The following is a 26,657-nucleotide window of genomic DNA, read 5'->3' as shown; positions in this document are numbered from 1 at the left end:
GTCGAGGTTTTCAACCAGGGGTTTGATGCCGTTAATGATGCTTTTCGTAAGAATTGCCATCTTGGGGTGCTTGTGCTTCTCGACATGGCGCCGTTGGATGGGATGCTGTCCGAGCACATTTCGAGGCTGACGGAATAGCCTCTACATGCGCGAGATGGCGTGTATAAGGAACGAGCCACTTCCGCAACTGCGTACGACTGGGAGATTGATATCTGGTCCTGCAGGTGACGTGCTTAACGAAGCACTTGAAATATCAGGGTGCACAATACAAAGCTTTGCTTTGGCGTAGCATTCAGCATATGGCATTGTTATGGGATTAGTGCTTGTGGCTCTTACAAGCAGTAAAACCACTCTAATAAAATTTGTAAAAGTGCCTTGAGAACCTCCATACTCGTACAGATTGCTAATCTGGATCTTTGTCAGAAAAGAGCGTCGGGCCTATTCCGGTGGCGCTTGCGAGATCATCGTGCTGGAGCTGTCCACGTTCATTGTATCACATGGTACCAGCAGCGTCTAAAGACCTCCTCAGTCCTTCAATGCAATGTCTCCTTCCCTAAACCTTCCACCCATGCCGCAGATTACAACCCAATGAGTCTGATCTCTTCCTTTCTTATTGATCCTGTGGTGCGGCACACACGTCGTTGGTCGGCCACCGCCTTGCCGGAAGCGAGCCATGACATCGCTCGACATGGACTTTCACGTGAAAGCGAACCAGACCACGCAGCAGCAGATGCCATTGCCACAACATCACGTGTCGAAGATGCTCCCCAAACAGGCGATGGGAGGCCTACAATTCTAGTCCACCGAATACGACAATTCTCGTCATTTACTCGTCGACCGCATGATGCTGTGGTGGAAGAGGAGGAAATCGAGGGCGAGTTGAGCGCATCGATGACAGCACCGATGGACATCCCGGTCGACGCCGACATGTCGTCGAATCCATCTCGCACTCGCACACTCGAACGTCAGTTTCACCGACTTGATTCTGAGCCGCTGGTCTCGAGTGCGCCCACGACACCTATAACACAAAGCGCGAGATCGAGTCTTGTTGCTGGCCAGCATGCGGGTGGTATGTCGGAATCCCTGCCTGCGGACGATGGCATGGCGCATTTCCGCGCCCGCATCCATCAAATCAGGGACTTGAAGATTACCGACCATGAGCGCGCGCGGATGGTCCACAATCTCATGACAGAGCGATACAACTTGATGCGCCCGACATCACCGAGTAGTTTCTACGAACGTCCACATACGCCTACTTCTGGCCGGTCTGTCTATTCAGACGTCAATGCCTCCTCACCCAACTCCGCTGCGTCCGATGTTGATCCAGAGAACCCATACAATTTGCGATCGGGCGATACCAGTCCAACATATAGACCCAGCGTCGAGCATGGAAATGCAGACCATGGCGAGGAAGAAGAAGACGAAACTACAGAAGGAGAACGTGTGCTGGGCTGTCAACACTACAAGCGGAATGTGAAAGTGCAATGCTATGAGTGCCGGCATTGGTACACTTGTCGACATTGCCATGATGCAGAAGAAACCCACAACCTGGACAGGAAGAGGACGCAGAATATGCTTTGCATGGCGTGTGGGACACCTCAAAGCGCAGCCGGACGCTGTGAAAACTGTGGAATACAAGCAGCGTGTTACTATTGTGACATTTGCAAGCTTTGGGACAACAACAGCAAGAAGAAAATCTATCACTGTGCGGACTGTGGTATTTGCAGGAGAGGCGAGGGTCTGGGGAAGGACTACTCCCATTGCAAGGTGATGCTCTTCGACTATGTTTGATATGACCTTCTAACAAATCCTAGAATTGTAACGTCTGCATATCCATAAGCCACGCCACGTCTCACAAGTGCCTCCCACGCGCGACCGATTCGAATTGTCCCATCTGCGGCGACTACCTGTTCACCTCCTCCAGCGCCGTAGTATCCATGCCCTGTGGACACTACCTGCACAAAGGCTGCTACAACCTCTATATGGAAACCGCGTATAAATGTCCGTTATGCAAGAAGAGTGCGGTGTGTATGGATTTGCAGTGGCAGAAGCTGACCCAAGCCATCGAGAGTCAACCGATGCCAGAACAATTCGAGAACACTCGAGCGATTGTGCAGTGCAACGACTGCTCAGCAAAATCGTCAGTCAAGTATCACTGGCTTGGCAATCAATGCGGTACATGTGATTCCTACAACACGAACGAGCTGCGTATCCTTAACGGTCCAGAAAGTGAGGAGGCTGCCAACGCGATCTTGGATGCTGATGCAGACGATGGCGCGCGATCACCTATCAGTGTGAGCTCGCCCACCAACCAGCCCCTCCGTTCACCTCGATATTATTTCCAACCTGAAGAGCCAGAAGAGACATGGCTACCCGGTCAACTTCCCTCGTTTCCTTTTCAGATGCCGCAATTCCCCGGACGACCACGCATGCTGCAGATGCCACAAATGCCTCAAATGCCGCAATTCACATCCGGACGGCCACGCATGCCGCAATTCCCTTCTTTACCGCAACTCCCACAGTTTCCGAACATGCCAGATACACAGCAATTACTTGACAGAGTCCGCAGGTCATTCGATGCGTATCTTAATCCTACAGGTGAAATCCGCGCAGAAGACGTGCCGTTCATCGATCTTGTAGACGATGATCGGAGAGAACGACGGGCTACAGACGGTACGACTGTCAAAGAGCCGTCACTCCCTCAGTACGTCCTGGAGCGGTTTACGCAATCGTTGGCACGCTTTCGAAACGACTTGAATCCCGGCATGGAAGACATTCCTTCGCTGGACCTCGATGAAGATCTTGGACCTGAAGAACTACAATCCTGGGTTGATCATGTACCAGCTGGCGACGAAGACGATGAGGATGAGGAGAGCAGTAGCGATGGGAGTGCCGTTGAAGACGATGATGAGGAAGATGAAGGGGATACAATCGTTGGACATTGGGGGTTGGATCTACCTGGACATCGATAGCATGGGAATAGGGCGTTTTGGTCATGGTAAAAGCTGTTTGTCGTATTCGCATTGGAGTAAAGGTATTGGTCTTAGAAGAGCATCAACGAGGGCATCACGGAGCACATCTTTATCTTCTTAGACAGTGTACGACTACCTAGCATCCTGTATGAATACGATCTTCTTATCATTTCGTCTGTGCTATATTCGATATTATGAAGCCTAGGATCTCTGTGAATTCGCATGAGAATCAAACTATTCTTGAAACGATACACTTCAATCTGAGTTGTGCAGCGTCTTGTTGTGGAACTCAGACTGGGAGTTGATCGCACGTGATGCGCTAGCAGCTAAGCGAACACCACGGTCGGATTTTGAGCCCTCGACGAACTTTGAACTTCACGCCGCACCTCAATCTCTTCGTCGACTAACCCCACAGAACGGAACTCTGCCAGTACGTCGTCCTGCTTGATGGTCGGTGTTGCGAACGACTGCGCTCCTCCGATTATCGCAGATCCTGCTCCCGTGCTCTGCGCACCCTCGAACAATCGCTAACATCAACACCACAGAAATGTCCAAGGCCCAGACCAAGAAGCCCGCCGGCAAGACCGGCCGCAGCGCCATCGCCGACGTCGTCGCCCGCGAATACACGATCCACCTGCACAAGCGCGTATGTTGATTCAGTTTTGTGAAGTCCATCGATGGCTTGCATGGTCGGAGGTGGGCGCCTGAGCAGACCGATTACGCTGTCTCAATCGCCCGTCTCTGGCTGTGCGGGTATCGGGCGGAAGACTGAAGGCGAACATTGGGCTAATACGGGATGAATAGGTTCATGGTGTTAGCTTCAAGAAGAGGGCTCCCAAGGCCATCAAGGAGATCAAGGCTTTTGCTGAGAAGGCTATGGTATGTGGATATTCTCTTTTGTCAGATCGGATGTGTGGCACGCTGGATTCTGTGCCTGCTGTCCGGTCATGGCACTATCAGGTGAACTTTTCACTAACATCCAACTTAGACCACCAAGGATGTCCGCCTTGACCCCCAGCTCAACAAGAAGGTCTGGGAAGCCGGTATCAAGGGTGTCCCGTACCGTCTCCGTGTCCGCATCTCGCGTAAGCGTAACGACGAGGAGGGCGCCAAGGAGAAGCTGTACTCTTACGTCCAGGCTGTCAACGTTAAGGACCCCAAGGGTCTGCACACCCAGGTCGTCGAGGACCAGTAGATGTATGCATGGGCTGGTTTGGGACGAGTAGAGGAATACAGTGCATATCAAAAGCATGGCGTTCCGGCGGGTTGCTGAGTAGCGCGAGGACATGCAGCGAAAGGCTAGTGAAATGATATCTGAATGACAGTTCATGCCCGCCATGTTGGATTACTTCAACTCTTTTCTAACGACTGTTCTTCTATTCCCAATCTTATGTGATGTGGTTGCGCTGCTGATCTTGTACAATAAGCTAGCAAGATTGGCGAAAACGATGGGTTATGTTTTGGACATCTGACACACGCCTCGAAAAACATGTTGGTTACATCGTCAAAGTGCAAGGTATGCAGCCCTACGCCGTTCGGTCAATGTGGAGCCGAAGATCTCAACTAGCAGTCGTACTTCGAATAACTGTTTAGCATGTGAACAGTAACAATCTGAAACCCGTTCATCCTATTCCCATCTCGAGACGTTCGATCTGACATCAGACCGCGTCGGCGTGTCGGTGTCGACGCATCGGCGTATCGGCGTATCAACATGTCGGCGTGTCGGCGTTTAGCCCCACGTTTTAGTGTCGACCTTCCATTTTGGTAAACAAACCTGCAGTTCCACGAAGTAGCGGGCATAACTCAGCGGACAACGGCACAATTGATAATCAGATGTAAAAGACTTTTGCGTTTTGTAAGCCACATAGATAGTAACCTGCATGTATGACTATATCGTCCTTGGTATTTGTCAGCTCCTCAGTAGGTAGTAGGTAGGTAGGTGATTAATCGTTTGGTAATAGACTGGCTGTTTGGGTATATCTATGACCTTTTTCCCCCGCTAGTTCACATCTCCAAGTGCTATTACCTCGCATCTCGCATCTCGCATCTTGCATCTCTACACGCAGAACGATACGGATCTCTATCCCTGCTTCTCCATATATATATATATATATATATATATACATACCAACCTCTCAACATGGTGAACCTGCACCTCGCATACACAGCGCCCATCAACCCTGCGGGCGTGAAGCCAGTCCTCACCACCGCACAAGTCTACGCCGGCCTAGACCGCAAGATATATTTCCCGCAGGAGTTTGTGCCCGTGATTGAGTCGTGCGAGGTGATCGAAGAGAAGGACGGCGTGGTGGTGCGGGACGTGGTGTTCAAGGCAGGCGGGCCGAAGAAGCAGGCGAGGGAGTGGGTGAGGAGTTATTGGCCTGCTTGGGTATGTTTGTCTCATCTCGAGAGGTGGATGGAAGGGGGGATATGGGCTGACGACGTGTGACTATTCTAGCACGATTTCGAACAGGAAGATGGTTCGCATGTTAGGAATATCATCTCTGATGGGCCGTCGGGCGAGGAGGGCGATTTGCTCTTGACGTATACGTTTCAGTATCAATTACCGCATTTGGCGGAGGGGTCGAAGGAGGCGGAGGAGCAGTTGGTTAAGCTTAAGGGGGTGAGTGGTTTATATACACCATGTGATAGTGGGTTTGCTAATCAAGTCCCAGGTGGCGAAGAACGCAGTCAACAAGTCGATCGATGTGATCCGGAAGATGGTCATCGAGGGGAAGATTGAGAAGTAGACATGGGAACCAAGGTAGTACATGAAGCAAGATTCTCAAACGAACCCACCTTCCACACCGTCTTACCCACAACCCAACACCAACAACAATAATAACACCACGCATCCCTCCCCAACAACACCCCCAATCAAGCAACCCCCGCGAAACCATCGATCCCAGCCCCAAACCCACGGTTCCCCATCACCCTCCCATAACCAAACAGGCAAACCCCCCCAAAAACCATCGATCCCAGCATCAAAACCACGGTTCTACACGCCCACCCACCGACCCACCAGCGATGAGGAAATGAGATGCGGCGCGTAGGTAGTCAGTGCCCAGACTGCATTCTGCATGGTTATACCCATACCCACGCAGTCATCTCGCTGGTGTAGCCGCGATAGGAAAGTGTAGGGGGGGTATTGTATGGTAGGGGTTGGGCTTCGTGTGCGGCGGCCTATCAGAGTGTTGTTGTGCCGTGTGGTGTGGTGTTGTATTGGGTATTGGCGGGTGGGTATGGGAGATGAATGGCGCTAAGGGAGGAGTGAACCGTGGTTCGGGGGAAAAGTCAGGTGTGGGGATGTATGAGTGAGTTTACTTTCGGCAGTTGATGGCTTGGGGGAGGTGGAGGGAATTAATTGCATACATAGAAACAGGGAGAGGAGAGATGGCGATGGCTTTGTGTATACCCACATCCGTGAGCAATTTCGTGTTTGAGGGTTTGGATGTTGGCCTGTCAGACGTGTGTGTAAACAGATCAGATGTGACGCAAGACCCCAAAACGGCGGTACAGCCTGTCAAAACCAGAAAACGTTGCTAGCTCAACCAGACCCATGTTTTTCCCACGTTCTGCCTCGGTGTATCTCTCTCACTGGTAAAGCGCGGTAAGCTGCACGATGCCGATGTTCACGCTGGACCCTGGCCCAGAACCAAACTTCAGTATTTACCCAGCACGGTTCTCCCGCCACACCAGAAACGCCACTAGAGCCCCACGTTAGCTCTGGGAGATTACGACGACGACGAGTACTACTACCTTTACTACCACGGCCACTACGACAAGCCATGGGTACCTGCAATTTCCCTCGACCGCGCTATGCACGACAAATGCGCCTGAAGAGGGAAGTTGCGTGGAAAAGTGTAGTTTGCAGTGGTATTTCTCCGGGTTGGGTGATGCACTGGGGGAAATGGAGGACTGGAAGCGGCAAGTATGAGTGGAAAGTGTTGATTGTAGTGAGAAATGTCCGGGTTGGAGGAGGGAACGGCGTTGTTTGCGAGCCGTGGGATGGGGGAAGGTTGTATTTACATTTATCCCGTCCATGCCTCTCCGCTGTTATTGTGCACGCACGGCTTGGATTCTACTCCTCTCCTCCCGGAGTGGCGGGAGTCTTCGTCAACGCAGAGCAGGACGCGCTATTTTCGCTTCAACGAACCCCTCAGGCCCTCCTTCCACTGTCTCGTTTTCTGTCTCCTCCTCTCGCTCTCCGTCGCCTCCTCGAATGCGCGCTGTAGCCTCCTCCTCTGCGGATGTCCATCTGCCTTGTCCCCTTCGTACAACTTGGCATAATGCTTATGTATCTTCACATTGTTGACGGGTAGTACGCTGCCAAACTGTGTGGGTGGGCTTTGTGAAGTTCTCCGCATGATGCCTTCCTCGTCCTCCTCGTAAATACGCATTCCCGTGTTGTGCTTGACAGCCTTGGTACTCGAATCGTCCTCTGCGCGTGATGCAGGATCGAAAAGTGACGAAGTTGTGGTTGCTGTTCTGGCATACGTGTAGAGAACAGGAGCTGGATCGTCGGTCTCCAAAGGCTCTGGACGAGAGATGCGTGCTTCTTCAATATCCAGGCGTTCCATCTCGCGTTCCAGACGCTCGATTTCCTCTCGTACTTTCTGCTGTTTTTCGGCTTCGATTTCTTCGGGGGTTGGACTCGCAACGTATTTTTTGGTGGCGGCGCTGCCAAAGGCTCGATAGGCTCGAGCGCGCTCTTCCTCGTGTATCTCTCGAAACAATGCTCTGTCGAGTTCCTTGGACTCATCTGTCCACCATCTCTCGTCTTGTCGAGACCGTAGTTCGCGAAAAAACTGGCCAACAAGATACAGACTGCCAGTCAGGACTATGGGGTGCCTTTCTTGCGTGAGATATTTCGCAGTGGTTACTGCTCGCAGCGCTCCGACCGAAGGTACGCAAACACCGGTGATGTTTGGACGTATGGCACATGCCGACTGAAGGAGATCTTGGGGATCCTTTGGTGTTACCCAAGGCATGCCGTCGACGGGGCCGAACTTGGTTGTGACGACGCTGTCTCCCGGTTGGAGTATAATTTCGAGAAATTTACGAGGAACTCTGTCTTGACCCATGGCAAGCACCCATGTAACAGGCCATCCGTCTTTCGGTGGCATTTCGCCACGAATCAACTTTCTTCTCTCAAATTTGTCGACGTAGCCATTCAGTGCGTACGCTGCATCCCGATTATGCGCTCCATCTACGAGGATGTGTCGTTCTGGTTTCTCTGATTTGTTCGGTGTGCCAAAGACTGGTGGAACTCTGACCTTTTGAATACGCCCTGGATTTGGCGGGATCGTTGGCAGCAGCCTTCTTAGCTTGGTAATGTTTGTGGATTCATTTATACTCTCCAATGCTTGCCTGACAGCAATAACCGCCAAAACTACATTATCTTTCTGAAAGGGTCGAAGTTGGCTAGCGAAACGATGCCACTCTTCCCACGGGTATAGCATTGAGTTGATCTCAGGATCGTCGACTCTAAGACGTGGTCCAGCTCCAATTTCTTTTGCATACTCGTCGACGACATCCTGGACGTGCCACTCGTTGACTGGATTGACGACGAATGGAACTTGTGGTCGTAGAATTCCTGCCTTGTGCATTGTTATCTCTCCAAGAGAGCCTCCCAGGAACTTTTCGTGATCTCGAGCTATCTTTGAAATGACCGAGATTACTTGGTTATCCAGTATGTTTGTAGCGTCGAGCTTGCCACCCATGCCTACCTCGATGACGCCGATTTGCACTTTTTCATCGTTGAAGATGTGGAAAGCAGTGGCAGTCAGAATCTCAAAAGGGGAAGCGTTGATCTTCCTTGTCTGATCGAGTTGAATGTAATGCTTCTCTACCTCACGGAAGTGGGCCTCTTGGACTGTCTTGTTATTCACGGAAATGCAGTCCCATCTGGACAAGTCAATTGAGATGGCGAGAGACGCACGTGACAAGGCGCGTACCTGTCTACCAGATGCGGAGACGTGAATTTACCGCAGCGGATGTGTCTTTGAGTCAGCAGGGACGAAGCGTAGTGGCAGATGGATCCCTTTCCATTGGTGCCCGCGACGTGTATGGAGTTCCATGGATAGGTGACACCCTTGACGAGCTGGGCGATGCGCTCCAAGCCAGGCTGAATCCTGGCGGTGGACATTTTTCTGGCAGCATAGGCGAGGAGAAGGCGAGCAAGAGGTGAAACAGGGTTCCTGCAGGTGGACTGGCGAACAAGCCTTGGCGTTCAGATGGCACCTGCCTTGCTGGGTTGTTTCGCCTAGAGGGGTGCTGGAGATGCAGCCAGGCAGACGCGCCGAAGACGAGACTGAGGTTGTGTATTGTGTTGGATCTCCATGGTTGCTGGGGCATGCGGCGCGCTCATGGTGAAGTTTGACATTTCTTAGCGCCAGTGCTGCCTCAGCCACCATCCCATCTCCCGTTCATTGTTCACGCGTCGCTTCCCCCAAACATCCCCCCCACCTTGACCCGATTCCATCCTTTCGTTCTGCCCATCTCCGCCCGGCACTCGACTCTTCCACAATGGGTATCCCCATCGGCTACAACATCCGGCGGGACGAGGAGCAGGACAAGGAGCGAGATGTGCTGCGCGCCGACGTGACGGGCCACCGCTCGCCCATCCGCCGTCGCGTAAGACCAGACGGGCGATCACGCCTGGCACCCCCGCCGGTGCCCGAAGTGACGAGGAACGCGCACCGGGTCAGCGAGTCGGCGAGGAACCCGCCCAGCCTGCAGCGCTACCACGAGTACCTCAGTCGCCGCGACACGGAGGAGCGGGCAATGCGCATGCACACGAGGCCGCTCGCAGCCCTGACGCCCGGCTTTGCCCCCGCCACGGCCGCGAGGACCAGGACGGGCTCGGCCGGCGCGCGTCGAAGGCGCTCGCGCAGCCCCCAGGCCGACGAGCTGGCGTACAGGCGACGCGACGACAGCCACGAGGGCCTCGACAGCAGCGCCGACAGCCACGCCGTGGGCTTCCCGCGCCTGCGCAGGATGGGCCGTCGCACCATCGCCGACGGCCCGCTGCCCTCGAGCTCCCTGCGCGAGTCCTGGAGCCCCGCCTCGACGCTCGACGGCCTGGGCGACCGCGACCGCAGCCTCAGCCCCTTTGAGGAGACCCTGCCCTGGGACACATTCCTCAGCACCGTCGTCCCCGATCCCGTCGCGCCCACTGCCGACTCGTCCTTTGCCTCCGCCGCCGCCTCGGCCTCCTTCTCACACCCAAACTCGACCCACAGCTCACGCGCCGGCAGCTCCAACTCGCACTCGGCCTCGTCCTCGCACACGCACCTCACCGTGCCCTCGCGCCGCCAGTCGGAAACCCAGTTCATGCGCGCCTGCGAATCCTCGTCCGACGACACAGCCTCCGACACCGAGGAGGACGAGATCATAGTCCGTCCCAACCCCGCCACATCGCGTCGCAGAGCGCGTCCGAGTTACTTCTCCAGCGAGCCCCCCATGCGCGACACAGAGCGCTACTCGCACCGCGTCTTGGAGAGGTCCCGCGCCGCGAACGCCTACGTGAGCCGTTTCTACAGCGCCAGGACTGCGCCTGAAAGACCGCTAGAGGATCAGCTAGACGGGCCTGTCGAGCTGACAAGAGCAACGAGTGATGCGCACGGCCTGCTTGATCAGGAACTCCGCGACGCAAGGCTGCTGCTGGAGCGCCTCACGCGCCGCGACGACGTCAGCGACGACTTCTGGGCTTCGGTGGGCCTGACGCGGTCTTTTGCCGATGGCGTGGAGCGGCTTCAGGAGCGCGAATGATTTTGATGTGACGAAAAATCTATATTCTTGTTGGTTGCGCGAGACTGCTGGTCGGTATTGCGTCCATTCTTTATTACTCACACTTGCACGCGCACTCGTCTGATGGTTGGTTGTTGTACGAAAAGTCATGTTGGGGGATATTCTTGTGTACAGTAATTAGATAATCTGGAGCTACATGGTGCTCACAGACATGGAATATATTCATGCGTCACGCATATCATATAGGGGACATTGGTATTCATAATCAAGTTTACCCATTCATCCCATCCATCTCCCTATCCGTGATCTCAACACCCTACCCATCACAAATCAAATCAAACTCAGGAAACTCCGGATCCGCCCCAATATTCACCGTAAACATGCCCGACGCGCCAAAGCTCTGAACCTTCGCCTCCCTCTGCGCGCCATAACACTGTTCTGCACCTCGTCAGCCTCCCCCCATAAAAAACCCCCCGTCCTTCCCATCCCACAACTCACCTCTCTGCCCCCCACACATCTCCACCGTAACCCCCCCTTTCTCCGTCTTATTCCCACTGTTCGCAACCCCCTGACACCCATCAAACTGCACATCGCAGCTGCGGTCCGCGGCGGAACTGAAGTCGGGAAATGTGTTCCCCTCAACGGCGAAGGGGCGCGTGGGGATGCCGCTGTTTGTTATGCTTGGGGCGGGGATGTTGGCCAGGGATGAGGTGTAGGATTGCAGGTCTGTGGGGGATTGGCGGGGGTTAAGAGATGGGTTGATGGTGGGGGGAGGTGGTGGGGAAGCGAGGATGGAGGGGAGGAGGAGGAGGAGTGTGAAGAGGGAGATGGAGGGGGAGGGCATGTTGTTTGACTTTGGGCGGGAGGTGTTCGACGGATCAAAGTTGTGAGGATAAACATTCCATGCGTTCAGTATATACGCGCGCAATCAGCCCTTGCGATTACTTATTCTCACGCCCGTCGAGTTTGGCAGGTGGGATGTCAGACCGTGATGTTGCGACGGACATGAAACGCATCGCAGGGTTTACGTTGAGACATCACTCCCTACATCTCAAATCCATAACCATGATAAACAAAAAAACCCGCTACAAGTGACATTGCAGCACCACGACAAGACCGTTAATACGCTTGAAATAGATCGAATTCGATTTAGTTGGGGTATGCTAAGCTACAGAAGTATAAGAGTGACGCACGCTCGATTACAACAATGACCAGACGACGGCAGCAAGTGCCCCGACGCGAACCTTGACAAAAGAGTGACAAACTGTAGAGGCGAGCTCGACGTGCCTGTACGAAGTGGGCTGGCGCAACCAATCTAGCAAGTAAAAAACGCACCGCTATTCGGGACGAACAAAGGACTAAGAAAAGATCCGTGCAGCGGGGTGTGCATGCAATCAGATGGGGGGATATGAGAGGCAAGGAAAAGTATGCATACGCAGTGGGGATGGCACCGTGACAGTAAAATCGTACCCAAATGAAGCCAGTAAACCTAATGCATAGATACTGGAGCCGCGGTGGGCACAATATATATATACAAGAAGGATGATGCTCCACGTCTCCAATCTTCCACCAACCCCCAGAGCAATCGTTGACATCGTGAACGGGCCTCGCAAGCCGCCTATATACGTGTCCGTTTTCGGATCGTTTAGAAGTTGGCTGCCGCGTTCGGACGTCCTCCAGGGGTGTGGTACTGGTCGAGGTTGGCCTGGAATGGAGATGCGCCGGTTGCAGGCTTGTCGCCAAGAGCAGCGCCGGTGCCAGCCATGAGATCGTCATCGTCTTCGCTCACGTGGCTCTGGCGTTTCTTCATGCGCCAGAAGACAAGCGCAATACCGCCGAGGAGAAGAATGCCGCCGACACCACCGACAACGCCACCGATGATCTTCTTGTTGGAGCTGCTCAGACCACTGCTGCTGCTGCCGCTGCCGCTCTGGGAAGTGGGCGTCTCGGTGATCAGGGCCTGACCTGTTGTCGTGGTGATGGTGCTCGAGCCGGTCGAGGTGATTTCAGCAGTCTGGCCATTGGTGATGGTGGTGATGACGGTAGTAAATTGCTGCACCGAAGTGGCGACGAGGGCAGAGGTTCTCACGACCACCGCCGTAGTCCTGGGTGTGGTCGCCGCGGCAGAAGTCGCGCCAGCCTGTGACGTTGTTGTGCGGAGTGTCGTTGCGGCTTGAGACTGTTCAGTAGTGACGCCGGCGGCCGAGGAAGCGGCGGGAGCAGCTGATGTCGCGGGTGCATCGGTAGTCTGATCCTGGGTCGTTGAAGGCTCGGGTGTGGGAGTGGGTGTAGGAGTGGGCGTTGCAGATGTTGCTTGTGCACTCGATGTTGCTGGTGCACTCGATGCAGCTTGCGACGACGTTGAAAGCGCGGCAGCCGAAGTGGGCGCGTTGCCCGTGCCACTGGCCTGTCGCTTCTCGCCATGGTGCAAGTACGCCTCGATGCCGTCGATGTGCAGGTCGTTGAAGCTAAAGGCGGCCGACATGGCGACGAGGGCGAATATCGCGAGCAGAGTCCACGCCTGGCGCAGCATGATGGATGTGTGTGGTGGTGAAAGGGAACAACAACGAGCGGATGGGTGGGAAGCTGGGTGGGCCTGTTTCGTCAAGACTGACGCGGTTTCACTAAAAACAGATGTGTACTACGGTATTAAGGGGAGATGGCAAGGCGGCCGTTGTCGAAAGAATACACGGGCTCGGAAAGTGAGGGCACAAAGGAAACGAGAGGCTTGAGTCAATACTCAACGGGTCAGCTGGCGGATGGCGTTGTGGGGAGACGTTCTCCAGGAGGCGTACGCGCAAGATTGGATTGTGAGAGGGGCACGTGAGTTCTAATTTAGGGACCAGCCCTGGCCGCATTTTCCGCGGCGCGCCGCAGGGTCTCGGCTGTGACCGTCGCATAAAAGCAAGCCTTGAAGAAAATCTCTTTGCTCCCAACAGAAACCATGCCAGCGCCCACTGCAGCACTGTCGCCCTAGATAGATTATCCCTCAATGTCCTGCATAACATGTCCAGCGCTGTCACTGTTCTCTACAGCTTTGCACCTCCATCGCATGACCAACAAGGAGTCTGGCACTTGCCGATAATCATCAAACCACGGCTCCACCATTCGCCAGCACTACCAACACTATATCCACCCCGGCCAAGACCTGCGTCATAACCTCTAGTGCTTTCCGAGACTTTTCCTCACATCTTTGCCGTCGCAAACAGCGTGCAGAACATTTACCTAGCGACATCATGCACCTCTCCAGCGTCATCGCCATGGCGCAGATACCCACCCTGACCACTCGCGAGGCTCTGTCGGGTGTGTTTGGCTCCATATCCCTGGCCTCGTGGATTTTTCTCTTGGTGAGTACCAGTCGCGTGTACCCCTGCCTACCTATTCAGTGCTGTGTCTACACAATTTTAGCTTCAATCAGAAAGCAAGAGAGATTGAATCTGTTCATTCATGTCGTTGTAATTCATCAAAATTATGAGCTTGTTCGGGCACGATAAGACTTTGTGTATTCGCGAGATTTCAAATACCTCAGCATACGACGATTGATAACACACTGTTGCCCTTGATACTTCCAAATCCCATACTAATGTCAATCATCAGGTGCCCCAACTCCTCGAAAACTATAAATCCGGCTCCGCAGAGGGAATCTCCCTCGCCTTCCTCACTGTCTGGTTCATAGGCGACATCACCAACCTCGCAGGCGCCCTCTGGGCTAACCTCGTCCCCACCGTCAGCGCCCTCGCAATCTACTTCTGCTTCGCCGACCTGGTCCTCATCTCGCAATGCGTATACTACAACCTCAAGAACTCGAAACGCATACGCAAGGCCTCGACGCGCAGCCAGGACAGCGTTGAGCAACCACTGCTTGGCCGTAGGGACAGCAACATCGGACTGCCAGGGAGCCACAGGCGCGATTCAAGGAGGCGGAGCTCGTTGCCTGCGATTGCTGAAGTCAAGGATGCAGAGTACAGCGCGTGGATCAAGAATGCGCTTAGCATTGTTGGAGTGTGCATTGTTGGTACTGCGGGATGGGCGCTTGCATGGAAGACCGGTGTCTGGGTGCCCCAGCGCACTGACAACGAGCCGGCACAAATTGCGCTCGGAGCGCAGATCCTGGGGTACGCAAGCGCGGTATGCTATCTCGGAGCGCGTATCCCCCAGATTATCAAGAACCAGAGGGAGAGGTCTTGTGAGGGCTTGTCGTTGCTGTTCTTCATCCTCAGCTTGTTGGGCAATGCTACGTATGGCGCAGGTGTAAGTTTTCTACAATACGCGTTGTCGAGGCCTCATTGCTGACTCGAGCAGATCCTCTTCCACTCCACCGAGAAGGAGTACTTCCTCACCAACCTCCCCTGGTTGATCGGCTCCCTTGGCACAATGGTCGAAGACGTGACAATCTTCATTCAGTTCCGTGTGTTTGGCAGCGGCGAGCAGTCCTCTGCTATCGAGACGTAGACATGCTATGTGCACATGCGCCACGCCAGTCACCCTTGTAGAGTTGAAGGGCTGTATATGTCACGATTTAGAGCCATGTTGAATAAATTTCGGTTAGCCATCAAAAGTTTGTAGGTTTGTTGCTGTGCTTGGTCTTCGATACCCGGTTTGGACCGTCAATCTTCACCTGTTGTACAATTTGCGATAGATAATACAGGATAATACATAAGATAAAGGAACATGTTATTTGCATTCTCCGATTGAGATCGGTGGAACAATCAAGACGTGGATGCTACCAATCGCTGCGCCCAATCATATCTCAACTCATCATTAGCACATACAGGCGTTCATCTTCTCTGTCTTGCCCTGATCCTCCCGATTCCTTACTTTACCCCTTGCCCCAAAACAATTCATGCATTTGTCTTCTCCTTGTTTGGCTCTTCGACCGTGGCATCCTGCTCTTCCCAGCACACGGCTGATCTACTGATAGAGATGCTCAAAACCGAGCTTGACTTTGTGCCCAGAGGCCGTGGAATAGTACGCAGCGACGATACCAACGCCTTCCATATCGTCCCCGACTTTGAAAGCATCTTATCGCCAGCCCCGAGTGCCCTCACCTGACACCCCGAACCCAGAGTATTTCCAAAACACCGAGTGTGAGAATCCCCCCTCACTCCCCAACAACAACCTGCATCTTCACCGCCGTCCTTCCCACCCCATAATACCCCTCCAACACCTCCATCTCCTCAAACCCACACGCCCCATACAACGCCCTAGCCGCCCCCCTCCCCTCATCCACCCACAACAAAATCCTCTCCGCACCCCCCTTGCTCATACCCTCAACCAGCTCCCGCACAAGACTCCCACCCACGCCCCGCCCCCGCTCCGCCTCCACAACGCCCAGCTTGTGCAGCCACACGACGCGCTTCTGCCGCTGGTATACCAGATAGCCGATGGGGGTTTCGGGGGCGTTGGGACGGTGCGCGAGGATCACGCCGATGGACTTTTTGGAGAGCTCGGTGGGGTAGTTGAAGGCTTCGCTTTGGGGGAAGATTTTCTTCTCCAGGCGAGTGAGGGTTTTGCTGAGGGTGGGGTGGAGTTTGGGCGGGCAGGAGGGGTGGTGGGTAAGGGCTGTTTCTTGGGGAGGGGATGTTGGGGGAGGTGGAGGGGGCATTGTTGGGGTTGCTTTTGACTTGGGATGGTGATGTTGGGGTGATGTGAGGGGAGTTTTTGTTGGTAGGTGAGAATGAGATGTTGGAGGTGAGGTATAGAGAATAAATCCAGACTGTGTTTGAACCTACAGGAAACTATCCTTCAAAACCTCTAAATTATGGAAATGTTGGCAAGCAGTGAAAGTGCGAAAGTGGTTGAGTGAGGGGTCTTGATTGGGTGAGGACAGGCACGTGCTAGCGCGATAGCGTATTTCGCAACTGCAACGCGTCCGCCGCTCTTGCACTGTACTGCGACTTGTGTCAGTGACTGCTCCTAGCATCCAACATGAGCCTGTGCTCGTTTCTCAAACCCCCGTTACTCATACTCGCCGAGTGATAATACAAGATCTGGTATTTGCGCCACGAACATCTACGCGTTCTGAGCACGGACAACATGCCAGGCAAGAGAAAGCTTCCGTATTCGGATCTTGAGTTTACGCTCAAGAGAGTGTTCAAGAAACCTGGTTTTCGGTGAGTAAATTCTAGGTCTGTGGACATCCCATACTGATTTCTCCTCGTAGACCTCTTCAGCGTGAAGTTATTACGGCTACATTGGAGGGCGAAGATGTGTTTTTGCAGGCTGCAACTTCGTTTGGAAAGAGCTTGTGCTATCAGCTTCCGGGTGTTGTTGACTTTGGAAGTACGTCTCTAATCTCGATGAATACAACGCATAGGTACTGATCTTGGAAGTTACAATTGTAATCTCTCCGCTTTTGGCCCTCATGGTAAGTCACCCCAGTTCAAACGCCTCATCATAAGCTCATGTCTGGTCAGAACAACCAAGTCGCTTCTATGCGAAATGCCAAAATCAGAGTCGAAACTATCAACAGCACCACACCACATGCCGACAAGAAAAGAATTATTGAAGACCTCCAATGCGGACACCCTCTCACTCGACTTCTCTATGTTACCCCGGAGTACTGCCAACTAGACTCATTCCGCAAGATCCTCCGAGTAATCCACTCCCAGCGGGAACTTGCCCGCATAGCAGTCGACGAAGCCCACTGCGTCAGCGAATGGGGCCACGACTTCCGGCCCTCCTTCCAGCAGCTTTCCTTCTTCAAGACCGAGTTCCCAGACGTGCCCATAATATGCCTGACCGCAACAGCCACGGCCCGCGTCCGAGACGACATCATAAAAACGCTCGCCCTCGACGCCTCCAAGATGAAAATGTTCCGCATGACCACCAGCCGGCCAAACCTCCACTACGAAGTCCGCTTCAAATCCGACGAACAAGACCACTACTCCGACTTCCTCGCCTGGATCAAAGCCGCCCACGCCCGCCGCGCCGCAAACCCCGCCCGCGCCTCCCAGCTCGCAGGCCAGAACCAGCGCCCCGACAACGTCCCCGGCATCATCTACACGCTCTTCCGCAAGGACTGCGAGTCGCTCGCCGCGCGCCTGCGTGCAGACGGCATAGGCGCAAAACCGTACCACGCGGGGCTCCCGCACGCAGAGCGCGCCGACGCGCTCTCAGGCTGGGTAGCCAACAAGCCCGGCTACGACGTCGTCGTCGCCACCACCGCGTTCGGCATGGGCATCGACAAGGAAAACGTCCGCTTCGTCGTGCACTGGCAGATCCCAAAGTCGTTCGAGGGCTTCTACCAGGAAGCCGGGCGCGCGGGTCGCGACGGCAAAGCAAGCGTATGCATCCTGTACTACGGGCGCGAGGACCGGGATCGCGCCGCCACGCTGATGGCGAGAGATCAGGCCAGGCAGCCGAGTAAAGGTGCGGGCGTTGCTGCTCAACGCGCTACTATGATTAATCGCGCGAAGAGCTTGCAGGCCCTGGTCGCGTACTGCGAGGCTACGGATAAATGCCGACATCGCGTTATTGCGCAGTATTTTGCCGATGAGGAGGTGCCCGAGTGTGACTTTGCGTGCGATTGGTGTAAGGATGCGGTTGCGCTTGTTAGGCGGAGGGAGAGGGGGCTTGCGAGTGAGGAGTGGTGTAGTACGCAGAGGGAGATGGGGAGGTTTGATGGCGGGTATGATGAGTATGATTGATTGGTGGGTGGGCTGGGTGTTGGGTGTTATTGGGAGTTAGGGTCCATAGTCATGAATGAATGGAAGGATGAATGGGTGGATGTTTTATTCCAATTCATTTGTCATTATCATGTCGTGTCTAGAGACTTCAAGTCACCATTCATTTCATATCCGCGCCAACGCCTCCGGCATGCAAATTTTCGTGATATTCTACGCCTCCCCTTTCGTGCAAATTGCCGTGATAGTCATGTGTGAAGAAACGGCCCCATATCCAGCAGGAACAGTGGTCCTAGAAGTTGGGAACCGAGGAAATCTACCCGACGATAAGCGCCGCGCTGGGCACCATGCCCGCCTCCCTGAGCGTCATGCCAAAGTCTGTCTTGTCGAAGACTTTCTTGGGGAAGGTAGTTGTGAAGGTGTTGACCTGGTTGCCGTCCTGCTCCAAGGCATGCGCGACTTCGAACAGCGTGGTCTCGACGGAGAAGGTCTTTGTCACTCTTCCGCCCTTGGTCTGCAGCGCCAGCCTCGCCTCTGTGTACGCACTTGCGGGCTTGCTTGTCGTGGGGCCCGAGGACGTCGCCTGGGGGATGTGGACTTGTTGCGGCGGGGCTTTTCCTGCACGTAGAGCCTTCTCTGCTTCGGCCTTGCGCTTGCGTTCTTGTTTGTCTGCTTCGAGTTTTGCGAGGACACGCTTCCGCGCGTCGAGGTCTGCTTGCTTCTCTGCGCGCTTTGCCTGTGCTTCTTTGATCTGCTCCTTCTTCTGCAGGTCTTCCTTGATGTCCTGCGACTCTTTTGTGGCCTTCATGCGGATCTGCTCGTTCTTCTTGCGGTCCTCCTTGTCCTGTTCGGATTGTGTGGCGCGCTTGAGGGCGAGTTTCTGGCGCAGTTCCTCGAGGCGCTGCTTCTTCTCCTCTTCGGTGAGCGGGGCGATTTCCTCGGTCGACTCGGCGAAGTTCTCGTGGCCGGTTTTGTTGCCGTGGAACTCTGCTTGGGCGACTGAGCGGAACTTCTTGCCGCACTCTTCGCACACGAGGGACTTTGCTTCCTCGCCGGGCTTCAGGGCTTCGGGCTCTTCGGCGGCGGCGGCGGTAGCGGCGGTGATTTCCTCGATGGATTGGTCCTGGTGCTTCTCTAGCCAGTCGATGGCGCCTTGCAGGCCACCGGTAGCCTTGACTGCGAGCTCGGCACGATCACGGGGAAAGCCCATGTCGACGAGCGTGTCGAGGTCGGAAGACATGTTGATGTGGTGGTGTGTGGTGAGGGTGAAGGTGGGAGGTGTAGGCTGGGTGGAGGAGACGAGTGCAGGCGAGTGGGGGTTGGTATAGTAACGTGGAGTGGAACCTGGGGGAACCGTGGAACGATGGACCGTAGAGGACCGTAGAAGAATCTAGTGCACGGGCGCAGATTTCTGACTGGCTGAACAAGGTCACGTAGTTGGTGGTATCTGGGAGAAGGAGCCTGCACGCTCAGAGAAGGTGTAATGAGGCGAGTAGTGAGCAGTGGGCAGTGCATGTGTAAGCTGGTCGAGCTGTAGCAGTTACGCTAGCCGATGACGTTCAGAGTCAAGCAAGACGTCAAGCGAGCGAGGAGCCGCCGTCGTGTTCGACCACCTATTGTCCTCCTTCACCACCACCACCCGCCCGCCGCCTGCCGCCCCTCGAACACCAAACGTCGACCCATACATAATTACGCCCGCTGCAGACGCGCCTCCCACCCCTGGCCTCTCCATCCACTCCACCCACTGCAGACACGGTCGCGCGGAGCACGCTACAACCCCAAGTGCCGCCCTGATTACCAACAACCGCTGCTGCACCCCGACGCTACCCACATCCCCACCATGTCTGTCGAGCTCGACCCCGTAGAGCTGGGCTTCAAGCGTGAGCGCCCAATGCGGTCCGCCGGCGCCTGCACACATGCTGAATTGACCAGGCCCCTTCCAGCAAGAGGTGTCGCAGTCCCTCCGCCTGATGAACCCGCACTCGGATCCCATCGCATTCAAGGTGAGCGCCCTCCCCATGCGCCCTGGCCCTCCATCCGCCACATCCAACAGGACAGTCAGCTGACAGGCCCCAGGTCAAAACCACCGCGCCCAAGCAGTACGCGCCGCCCGCTCCTTTCCTCTATGCCTTCGGTTGTTGACGGACAATGTAGATACTGCGTGAGGCCAAACAGCGGACGCATCGAGCCTGGCCAGGATGTCGAGGTGCAGAGTACGCCATCCCCTCCACGCGCGCATGTCCGCCGTATTGGGGCAGCAAACTGACACATACACAGTCCTCCTCCAGGCCATGAAAGAGGACCCACCGCCAGACGCAAAGTGCCGCGACAAGTTCCTCGTCCAGTCTGTTCTCGTCACCGCCGATAAGGAATTTACCAACGTTGGATCATTGGTAGGCACATCTGCTGGAAACACGCAGCTGCACACTAACTTTCTTGCAGTGGTCGCACATCGAGCAGACGTCAAAGTCGTCCATCCAAGAGAAGAAGATTAGGGTCCTCTTCCTCCCCGCAGACGGCTCTGCGTCGACAGCAACCCCCGCCAGGGCAAATGGCGCTAGCCGCGAATCATTGTTCCAGGCTTCCTCCCCAGATGCTTTCACGCCTCAGCGCGGCTCATCAGACCCTGTCGGACCAGTCTCCTACCACGAAGAGCGTCCATCAGACGCCAAGAACCTGGGAGAGATCAAGGATGAGGTGTACAACCCTGCTACCGGCGGTACCCAGTCTGCCGTGGCTAGCGTGCAGTCAACCGTGGCTGCAGCGGCAGCGTCCGTCACGAACGCTATCCCTGTGTCACAGGAGGACGTGCGGGCTCAGCTCGAGGACGCCAAAGCCACCATCGCTCGTCTGACAAAGCAGGCCGGAGAGAGCTCAGGTCTTCGCCAACGAAAGGTAGATCCCCTCGCCCAGGGGCAGACTGCGACTGCTGTGGATACGCAAGTCGCGCCTGCGGGTGGAGTTTCGGTCCAGATCACGGCCTTGTTGTGTCTGATGAGCTTCCTTATCGCCTACTTCCTTTTCTGAGTGCTTTTTTCGTAATGCCTTCCACCGCACCAGTCAAGCGACATGCGTCATACTGTATCCTGAATTCAAAAGCGGTGCGGGCGCGAGCCGGGTGATTGGGGTGGATGTTGACGATAATTGTGAAGCGTTGGTACATCCCTTTGTTATTCGCGAGCGGTTAATTCTTCGTGGTGGCAGTCGAGATTCTTGGTTACGCATATGGAGCTGCGCGGTTTGAAGACGTGAGCATGATTACACGAGTCGTGAAGGGCGTCGATGTATCAACACCACCGACACAGCATGAATTTACTTTGTCCTATCTAACAGCTCCGATTTCTCCGTGTATATTTTCTCTGCGCACACAACAACTACAGCAATGGTCACGAGAGCTGTAGCCAATAAGGGAATGCGACTTTCAATGTGGGGGATCCTGAACATGGGTGCATGTATGGTTCTACACACATGACAGCGCGAACATGACTGATCTTCCAACGTCATGGTTTATGTCCCCTGCATTTTCATGCCGATAATCTTTATCTAGCGCCCACATGCAGTTCTCGGCGCGTCGTGAATGTGGGTTAGTGGGGCAGACATCTGATGGCGCTGCCGGAGGGTTGACTCAATGGCGCTGCAACAAACAATTTCTCGACCGTGGAATAAAACGGAGCCGTTACCGGCACGCATTCACCCACTTCTGACTCTTGACTCTTCCTCACCTCCTCACCTCTCTCTTCATCCGAACAATCAAGATGTGTGGTATATTTGCGTGTTATAGGTATGCGATCGCTCTCAGTATCCAATACTGCCCCTCCAAGCTTCCCAACCTTTGTCTTGATATATGACTAACACGCGCGTAGGCACCCCGATGTGCAGAAGTTCAAGCCGACGGCCTTGAAGATGGGCAAGGCGTGAGTTTCTCTCTCTGCAGACTATCTGCCCGCTCAATTGACTGATTGCGAACAGCGTCCGACATCGGGGCCCAGATTGGAGTGAGCATCCTATGACACAACATGCGCCGAGGAGCGAGATGACTGACAATTCGCAGGTGGCAACTGGATCGCAAACGATACGAGTAAGCACCGACAAGACGTATGATGTGGGGTGCAAGTATTGATTGTTGGTAGTCCTTGTCCACGAGCGTCTGAGTATCGTTGGTGTTGGTATGTTGTCACGCGACTCCCACAAATCTTGACAACAGCTTACACTGTGTAGACTCCGGCGCCCAGCCACTGGTCAACGAAGAGAAGACCGTCTCTCTGGCTGTCAACGGCGAGATCTACAACCACCGAATCCTCCGCAAGAGCCTCAAGAAACCGTACAACTTCAAGACACACTCAGATTGCGAGGTCATCATTCCTCTGGTATGAATGGCAAAACATATACGAGAAGATGCCTCAACTGACGCATGGCAGTATCTCGAACATGACATCGACGCGCCCCGACACTTGGACGGCATGTTCTCGTGGGTTCTCCACGACAAGGTGCAGGACCGAGTGCTCGCGGCACGAGACCCCATTGGAATCACCACCTTCTACATGGGCAGGTCGAGCGAGACGCCTGGTGCTGTATTCTTCGCCTCTGAGCTGAAATGCCTGCACCCCGTTTGCGACGACATCATCGCCTTCCCGCCCGGTCACATCTACGATTCCAAGACAGACAAGCTCACCCGATACTACGACCCCAAGTGGCTGGTCGAGCCCTCCAACATCCCCACCACACCTGTCGACTACAAGGAGCTGAGGACAGCGTTGGAGCGATCAGTGCGCAAGCGCATGATGGCGGAAGTACCGTTCGGCGTGCTTCTTTCTGGTGGACTCGACTCGAGTCTGGTGGCTTCGATCGCGCAGCGGGAAACCCAGCGGATCAACGAGGCAACAAGGAAACGAGCTGCTGAAGGAGCAGCCGCCGCCCCTCAAGGCGAACTCGTCGGCATCGACGACGAGAACGAGCTCCAAACAGACCTGATCCTGGGCCAGTTGAACTCATTCTCCATCGGTCTGCCCAACGCCCCCGATGCCATCGCCGCGCAGGAAGTCGCCAACTTCCTCGGCACAAAGCACCACACCTTCACATTCACCATCGAAGACGGCATCAACGCCCTCACAGACGTCATCTTCCACCTCGAAACCTTTGACGTAACCACCATCCGCGCCTCGACGCCCATGTTCCTGCTCAGCCGCAAGATCAAAGCCATGGGCATCAAGATGGTGCTGTCCGGCGAAGGCAGCGACGAGATCTTCGGCGGATACCTCTACTTCCACAACGCGCCAGACAAAGCCGCCTTCCACGAAGAATGCGTGCGCCGCGTCAAGAACCTGCACTTGGCCGACTGCCTGCGCGCCAACAAATCCACAGCCGCCTGGGGCGTCGAGGCCCGCGTGCCCTTCCTCGACAAGCAGTTCCTCACCACCGCCATGAACATCGACCCCGCCGACAAGCTCATCACAAAGGACCGCATCGAAAAGTACATTCTGCGCAAGGCCTTCGACACGACCGACGAGCCCGAGACCGCGCCCTACCTGCCAGAGAAGATCCTCTACAGGCAGAAGGAGCAGTTCTCCGATGGCGTGGGCTACGGCTGGATCGACGCGCTCAAGGACAACGCCGAGCTGCAGGTCACAGACGAGATGATGAAGAACCCTAAGCCTGAGTGGGGCGCTGACGTGCCGGACACAAAGGAGGCCTACTGGTATAGGTGTATGTTCGACGAGCACTTCCCGCCCTCCTGCGCCAGCACCGTCATGCGCTGGACGCCCACGTGGAGCAAGCAGACGGATCCTTCGGGACGGTGAGTCATGCCGTGTTTTGTAGGAAAGTGTACCAGAAAGCTAATGTGTTGCAGTGCCATCTCGATCCATGCTCAGAAGTACGAGAGCACAGAGTAAGTGCGTGGGATGGATGGATGGGGGCGGAAGGAGAGCGTTATATATCCTTTGTTGAGGGAATCATCCCTTTACAGCGAATAGACTGCATATCCTTTCCCATATAACAATCGTCTCCAACCCTGACTGAACTTGACATACTCACACAAAGCCAAAAAGCATGTGCCCCTCCCTCTCAACCAGCAAAAACCATGCCCTATTTACTTACTACTCATTCTGACAAGCTGGCACAACGTCCAAACGCAGACCAGTGCAGAAAGAAAGAGGCCAGCAAAAAGACAAAAGCAAAAAAGCATCTCCGGCGGGGCTCGAACCCGCAGCCTTTGGATGACCGGACAGATTGATGTGTGAGGTAGAAGTCCAACGCGCTACCATTGCGCCACGGAGACCGATACTTGTTCGGATTGTATGAACTTCTGGCGTTGTTACGAAATCGTAAAGATTATATACTGCTACATCTTGGGCTGATTCCCGGGCTGAGGGAGTAGAGGGGTGGTGATGGGGTCGCTGGGTTGTGGCGTATGAATTGTGGTGTGGAATGCGGGGTGGGGAAGGATATGGAGGGGAAGGTGACGCGAGATGGTTGATTGTTGGTTGTTGGTTGATTGGCTGGTTTTGTTGGCGTGGATCGACGTACAGTGTATGTTTGTTTGTAAAGTCGATCAACAGACGTAAACCAACCGTGTAAAATCTTAATGCTTGTATATTCTTCAATCGAATAGACTATTTCGATACCTCTACACATCCCCAACTTCATCCACCATGGCGAGCACAACCTTCTTACTCAACGCCCCGTCCACCACCTCCTCTTCCACCTCCACCTCTGTGTCCGCATCCTCACCCTCCCCCTCTACCCTCGCCAAAACATCAACAAGCTGCATCCTATTACTCTCCCACGCAACCCACGCCGCAGCCTGCAAAAAGCAATCCGCCACATCGTCCAGCTTCTTCAGCTCTGCGTCGCGTATTTGTCCCGTCCCCGACAGCGATTTCTGCCCTGGAAAGGCAAGCGCATCCCGCGTAGCGCTCGCCTTGTGTCCGATCTGGAAGTGAATCCTAGGGGACGAGGCGGACGAGGAACGCGTGAGAGAGCCGGTAGAAGATGGTGTGGTCGTTAGCCATCCGCGCAGCAGGCTGATTTTCGCGCGTTTCTCTGCTTTGCTGCGGTTTGGTTTCTTCGCTTTGGGACGGCTTGGCTTCGTTGCTTCGTCGCCTGCTGGCGTGGTTTCGTCTTCTGCGGTGATGGGCTCCGGGCTGATAGGTTCTGCGCTGATAGGTTTTGTCTTGATGGGCTCCGTACTGACAGTTTCCGCTGCTGCGCTCTCGGTTTGCTGGGAATGCACACCCAGCCAGAACTGCCCGACGCGCTTCGGATCTACGCCCCACACCGTGAAGCCCTTCGCTTTTGGATCTTGCAGTGCGCGCTCGGCTTTCACGCTTGTCAGGACGGCCCAGAGTATGGCCTCTAGCGTGTTGACCCGGACTGTCCATTGCAAGACTGCATGGCCACCTCCGGAGCGCCAGCGCTGTTTCTCGATCAGGATGATGTCTGGCTTTGCGGTGAGAATGGTTTGCGTGACGAGGTGGTAGGCTGTGAGGGAGAGGTTGGAGGGGGAGAAAGGGTCTGTTTCCCCCTCCACATCGACGTTCACATCCACACCCACGTCTTGATTTTCATCCGCATCAACATCCTCTTCCTCATTCACATCCACATCTTCATTCTCATTCCCCGCACCAGCCACATCCCGAGGGCTCGACGTCAACGGCACAACCTTTCTAGCGCCAAGCAGATCAATCTTCTCCCACTGCTCCACATCCATCACCGCACTCCACTTCGCCCCGTGATCAGAAGCCCCAGGATACGAAACGCTCGCCACGCAATAAGCAAGGTTCTTGATGCCCATGTCGATGCTCATGATCCTCAGCGGCCGCTTCCGGCCACCCCCTTCATGGTCTTGTGCACCAAACAGCCGTGATATCTGCAGGTCGCGCGGAAATCTCGTTTGCAGAGTAGCTTTTGGGCCTGAAGACGCGGAGCCGATGCGTATGAGGAGGGTCTGAAGGATCTTGGACGTTACAATCCGTTTTTTGGGCGCCATAGTGACGAATTTACGGGCAAGGATTACGGTAATGGTCACCGTGGCGTTTGGGTGATGAGTCGAATATTGGTGTCCGGATTTCGTGCCATTGTGGATGCGTTGAATCGACACGTATTATCGACTGCACGACGATCTGGGCGATGAGCTCATAAGGAGGGTAGGTTTCCAGGGAGAATGCTGAGGCGTCGTGAGATTTGAATATGGTGTGGCGAAGGAGAGAAAGTTCGAGGTGAACAAGAAATTTACTAATTAGGTCAATGCGTGGAGCACGTGATGTTTGCCTTCGTTTCGTTTGGCATCAATCACTCGAGTTAACGGTGT

The 26,657-nt window shown here is 54.8% G+C and overlaps 14 protein-coding genes and 1 non-coding gene across 15 annotated transcripts; 8 read left to right on the top strand and 7 right to left on the bottom strand.

The window, feature by feature from the left end:
* The first annotated feature begins 507 nt into the window (after nucleotides 1–507).
* P153DRAFT_368437 (uncharacterized protein) lies at nucleotides 508–3,183 on the top strand. The gene is made up of 2 exons (XM_033668514.1): nucleotides 508–1,767; nucleotides 1,815–3,183. Exons 1-2 carry the CDS (start codon nucleotides 589–591, stop codon nucleotides 2,970–2,972), a joined length of 2,337 nt encoding a protein of 778 aa, XP_033521484.1. The 5' UTR covers nucleotides 508–588; the 3' UTR covers nucleotides 2,973–3,183.
* Nucleotides 3,184–3,365: 182 nt separating this feature from the next.
* P153DRAFT_368436 (60S ribosomal protein L31) lies at nucleotides 3,366–4,436 on the top strand. The gene is made up of 3 exons (XM_033668513.1): nucleotides 3,366–3,402; nucleotides 3,518–3,851; nucleotides 3,961–4,436. The coding sequence occupies exons 2-3, from the start codon at nucleotides 3,849–3,851 to the stop codon at nucleotides 4,165–4,167; spliced, it is 210 nt and encodes a 69-aa protein (XP_033521483.1). The 5' UTR covers nucleotides 3,366–3,402; nucleotides 3,518–3,848; the 3' UTR covers nucleotides 4,168–4,436.
* A 676-nt stretch (nucleotides 4,437–5,112) lies between these two features.
* P153DRAFT_295586 (DUF1857-domain-containing protein) lies at nucleotides 5,113–5,722 on the top strand (the record flags this gene model as incomplete). Its single annotated transcript, XM_033664038.1, has 3 exons — nucleotides 5,113–5,361; nucleotides 5,431–5,595; nucleotides 5,648–5,722. The coding sequence occupies 3 exons, from the start codon at nucleotides 5,113–5,115 to the stop codon at nucleotides 5,720–5,722; spliced, it is 489 nt and encodes a 162-aa protein (XP_033521482.1).
* Nucleotides 5,723–7,651: 1,929 nt separating this feature from the next.
* P153DRAFT_295470 (Mur ligase) lies at nucleotides 7,652–9,120 on the bottom strand (the record flags this gene model as incomplete). Its single annotated transcript, XM_033664033.1, has 2 exons — nucleotides 7,652–8,879; nucleotides 8,930–9,120. Coding segments are annotated over 2 exons (1,419 nt in total), but the record flags the coding sequence as incomplete, so codon positions are not given.
* Nucleotides 9,121–9,276: 156 nt separating this feature from the next.
* On the top strand, nucleotides 9,277–10,976 carry P153DRAFT_368433 (uncharacterized protein). Its single transcript, XM_033668512.1, has one exon. It carries the CDS (start codon nucleotides 9,501–9,503, stop codon nucleotides 10,743–10,745), a length of 1,245 nt encoding a protein of 414 aa, XP_033521480.1. The 5' UTR covers nucleotides 9,277–9,500; the 3' UTR covers nucleotides 10,746–10,976.
* Nucleotides 10,977–11,040: 64 nt separating this feature from the next.
* P153DRAFT_358730 (uncharacterized protein) lies at nucleotides 11,041–11,568 on the bottom strand (the record flags this gene model as incomplete). Its single annotated transcript, XM_033666826.1, has 2 exons — nucleotides 11,041–11,162; nucleotides 11,223–11,568. The coding sequence occupies 2 exons, from the start codon at nucleotides 11,566–11,568 to the stop codon at nucleotides 11,041–11,043; spliced, it is 468 nt and encodes a 155-aa protein (XP_033521479.1).
* An 801-nt stretch (nucleotides 11,569–12,369) lies between these two features.
* On the bottom strand, nucleotides 12,370–13,257 carry P153DRAFT_358729 (uncharacterized protein; the record flags this gene model as incomplete). Its single annotated transcript, XM_033666825.1, has 1 exon — nucleotides 12,370–13,257. One exon carries the CDS (start codon nucleotides 13,255–13,257, stop codon nucleotides 12,370–12,372), a length of 888 nt encoding a protein of 295 aa, XP_033521478.1.
* A 409-nt stretch (nucleotides 13,258–13,666) lies between these two features.
* On the top strand, nucleotides 13,667–15,395 carry P153DRAFT_368431 (PQ-loop-domain-containing protein). The gene is made up of 3 exons (XM_033668511.1): nucleotides 13,667–14,071; nucleotides 14,322–14,975; nucleotides 15,027–15,395. Exons 1-3 carry the CDS (start codon nucleotides 13,961–13,963, stop codon nucleotides 15,174–15,176), a joined length of 915 nt encoding a protein of 304 aa, XP_033521477.1. The 5' UTR covers nucleotides 13,667–13,960; the 3' UTR covers nucleotides 15,177–15,395.
* On the bottom strand, nucleotides 15,376–16,501 carry P153DRAFT_344382 (uncharacterized protein). The gene has a single exon (XM_033666047.1). The coding sequence runs from the start codon at nucleotides 16,327–16,329 to the stop codon at nucleotides 15,826–15,828; it is 504 nt and encodes a 167-aa protein (XP_033521476.1). The 5' UTR covers nucleotides 16,330–16,501; the 3' UTR covers nucleotides 15,376–15,825.
* Nucleotides 16,502–16,760: 259 nt separating this feature from the next.
* P153DRAFT_377387 (ATP-dependent DNA helicase) lies at nucleotides 16,761–18,373 on the top strand (the record flags this gene model as incomplete). The annotated part of the gene is made up of 4 exons (XM_033669734.1): nucleotides 16,761–16,837; nucleotides 16,888–17,006; nucleotides 17,057–17,091; nucleotides 17,141–18,373. The coding sequence occupies 4 exons, from the start codon at nucleotides 16,761–16,763 to the stop codon at nucleotides 18,371–18,373; spliced, it is 1,464 nt and encodes a 487-aa protein (XP_033521475.1).
* Nucleotides 18,374–18,665: 292 nt separating this feature from the next.
* On the bottom strand, nucleotides 18,666–19,589 carry P153DRAFT_377386 (uncharacterized protein; the record flags this gene model as incomplete). Its single annotated transcript, XM_033669733.1, has 1 exon — nucleotides 18,666–19,589. One exon carries the CDS (start codon nucleotides 19,587–19,589, stop codon nucleotides 18,666–18,668), a length of 924 nt encoding a protein of 307 aa, XP_033521474.1.
* Nucleotides 19,590–20,189: 600 nt separating this feature from the next.
* P153DRAFT_295707 (VAMP-associated protein) lies at nucleotides 20,190–21,376 on the top strand (the record flags this gene model as incomplete). The annotated part of the gene is made up of 6 exons (XM_033664045.1): nucleotides 20,190–20,229; nucleotides 20,282–20,352; nucleotides 20,426–20,448; nucleotides 20,504–20,562; nucleotides 20,627–20,742; nucleotides 20,792–21,376. The coding sequence occupies 6 exons, from the start codon at nucleotides 20,190–20,192 to the stop codon at nucleotides 21,374–21,376; spliced, it is 894 nt and encodes a 297-aa protein (XP_033521473.1).
* Nucleotides 21,377–22,104: 728 nt separating this feature from the next.
* P153DRAFT_377384 (asparagine synthetase) lies at nucleotides 22,105–24,240 on the top strand (the record flags this gene model as incomplete). The annotated part of the gene is made up of 8 exons (XM_033669732.1): nucleotides 22,105–22,130; nucleotides 22,213–22,263; nucleotides 22,319–22,344; nucleotides 22,401–22,427; nucleotides 22,480–22,515; nucleotides 22,568–22,716; nucleotides 22,768–24,143; nucleotides 24,198–24,240. 8 exons carry the CDS (start codon nucleotides 22,105–22,107, stop codon nucleotides 24,238–24,240), a joined length of 1,734 nt encoding a protein of 577 aa, XP_033521472.1.
* Nucleotides 24,241–24,530: 290 nt separating this feature from the next.
* On the bottom strand, nucleotides 24,531–24,626 carry P153DRAFT_t87. Its single transcript has one exon. It is a non-coding gene; the product is annotated as a tRNA-Arg (tRNA).
* Nucleotides 24,627–24,881: 255 nt separating this feature from the next.
* On the bottom strand, nucleotides 24,882–26,445 carry P153DRAFT_368427 (ribonuclease H-like protein). The gene has a single exon (XM_033668510.1). The coding sequence runs from the start codon at nucleotides 26,139–26,141 to the stop codon at nucleotides 24,975–24,977; it is 1,167 nt and encodes a 388-aa protein (XP_033521471.1). The 5' UTR covers nucleotides 26,142–26,445; the 3' UTR covers nucleotides 24,882–24,974.
* Nucleotides 26,446–26,657: the final 212 nt, after the last annotated feature.

Source organism: Dothidotthia symphoricarpi (genome assembly GCF_010015815.1).
Source record: "Dothidotthia symphoricarpi CBS 119687 unplaced genomic scaffold P153scaffold_15, whole genome shotgun sequence".
Classification (NCBI taxonomy): domain Eukaryota; kingdom Fungi; phylum Ascomycota; class Dothideomycetes; order Pleosporales; family Dothidotthiaceae; genus Dothidotthia; species Dothidotthia symphoricarpi.
Note: the sequence above shows the minus strand (reverse complement) of the source record. Positions and strands in the feature narration are given on the sequence as shown.

Excerpts from the sequence above, each read along its gene's own strand:
- P153DRAFT_368431 (XM_033668511.1), top strand. The coding sequence starts at position 13,961 with ATGCACCTCTCCAGCGTCATCGCCATGGCGCAGATACCCACCCTGACC. Across the intron at positions 14,072-14,321 it reads CCTCGTGGATTTTTCTCTTG|GTGCCCCAACTCCTCGAAAA; the intron begins GTGAGTACCAGT and ends GTCAATCATCAG. Across the intron at positions 14,976-15,026 it reads ATGCTACGTATGGCGCAGGT|ATCCTCTTCCACTCCACCGA; the intron begins GTAAGTTTTCTA and ends TGACTCGAGCAG.
- P153DRAFT_368437 (XM_033668514.1), top strand. The coding sequence starts at position 589 with ATGAGTCTGATCTCTTCCTTTCTTATTGATCCTGTGGTGCGGCACACA. Across the intron at positions 1,768-1,814 it reads AGGACTACTCCCATTGCAAG|AATTGTAACGTCTGCATATC; the intron begins GTGATGCTCTTC and ends AACAAATCCTAG.
- P153DRAFT_344382 (XM_033666047.1), bottom strand. The coding sequence starts at position 16,329 with ATGCCCCCTCCACCTCCCCCAACATCCCCTCCCCAAGAAACAGCCCTT.
- P153DRAFT_368427 (XM_033668510.1), bottom strand. The coding sequence starts at position 26,141 with ATGGGCATCAAGAACCTTGCTTATTGCGTGGCGAGCGTTTCGTATCCT.
- P153DRAFT_368433 (XM_033668512.1), top strand. The coding sequence starts at position 9,501 with ATGGGTATCCCCATCGGCTACAACATCCGGCGGGACGAGGAGCAGGAC.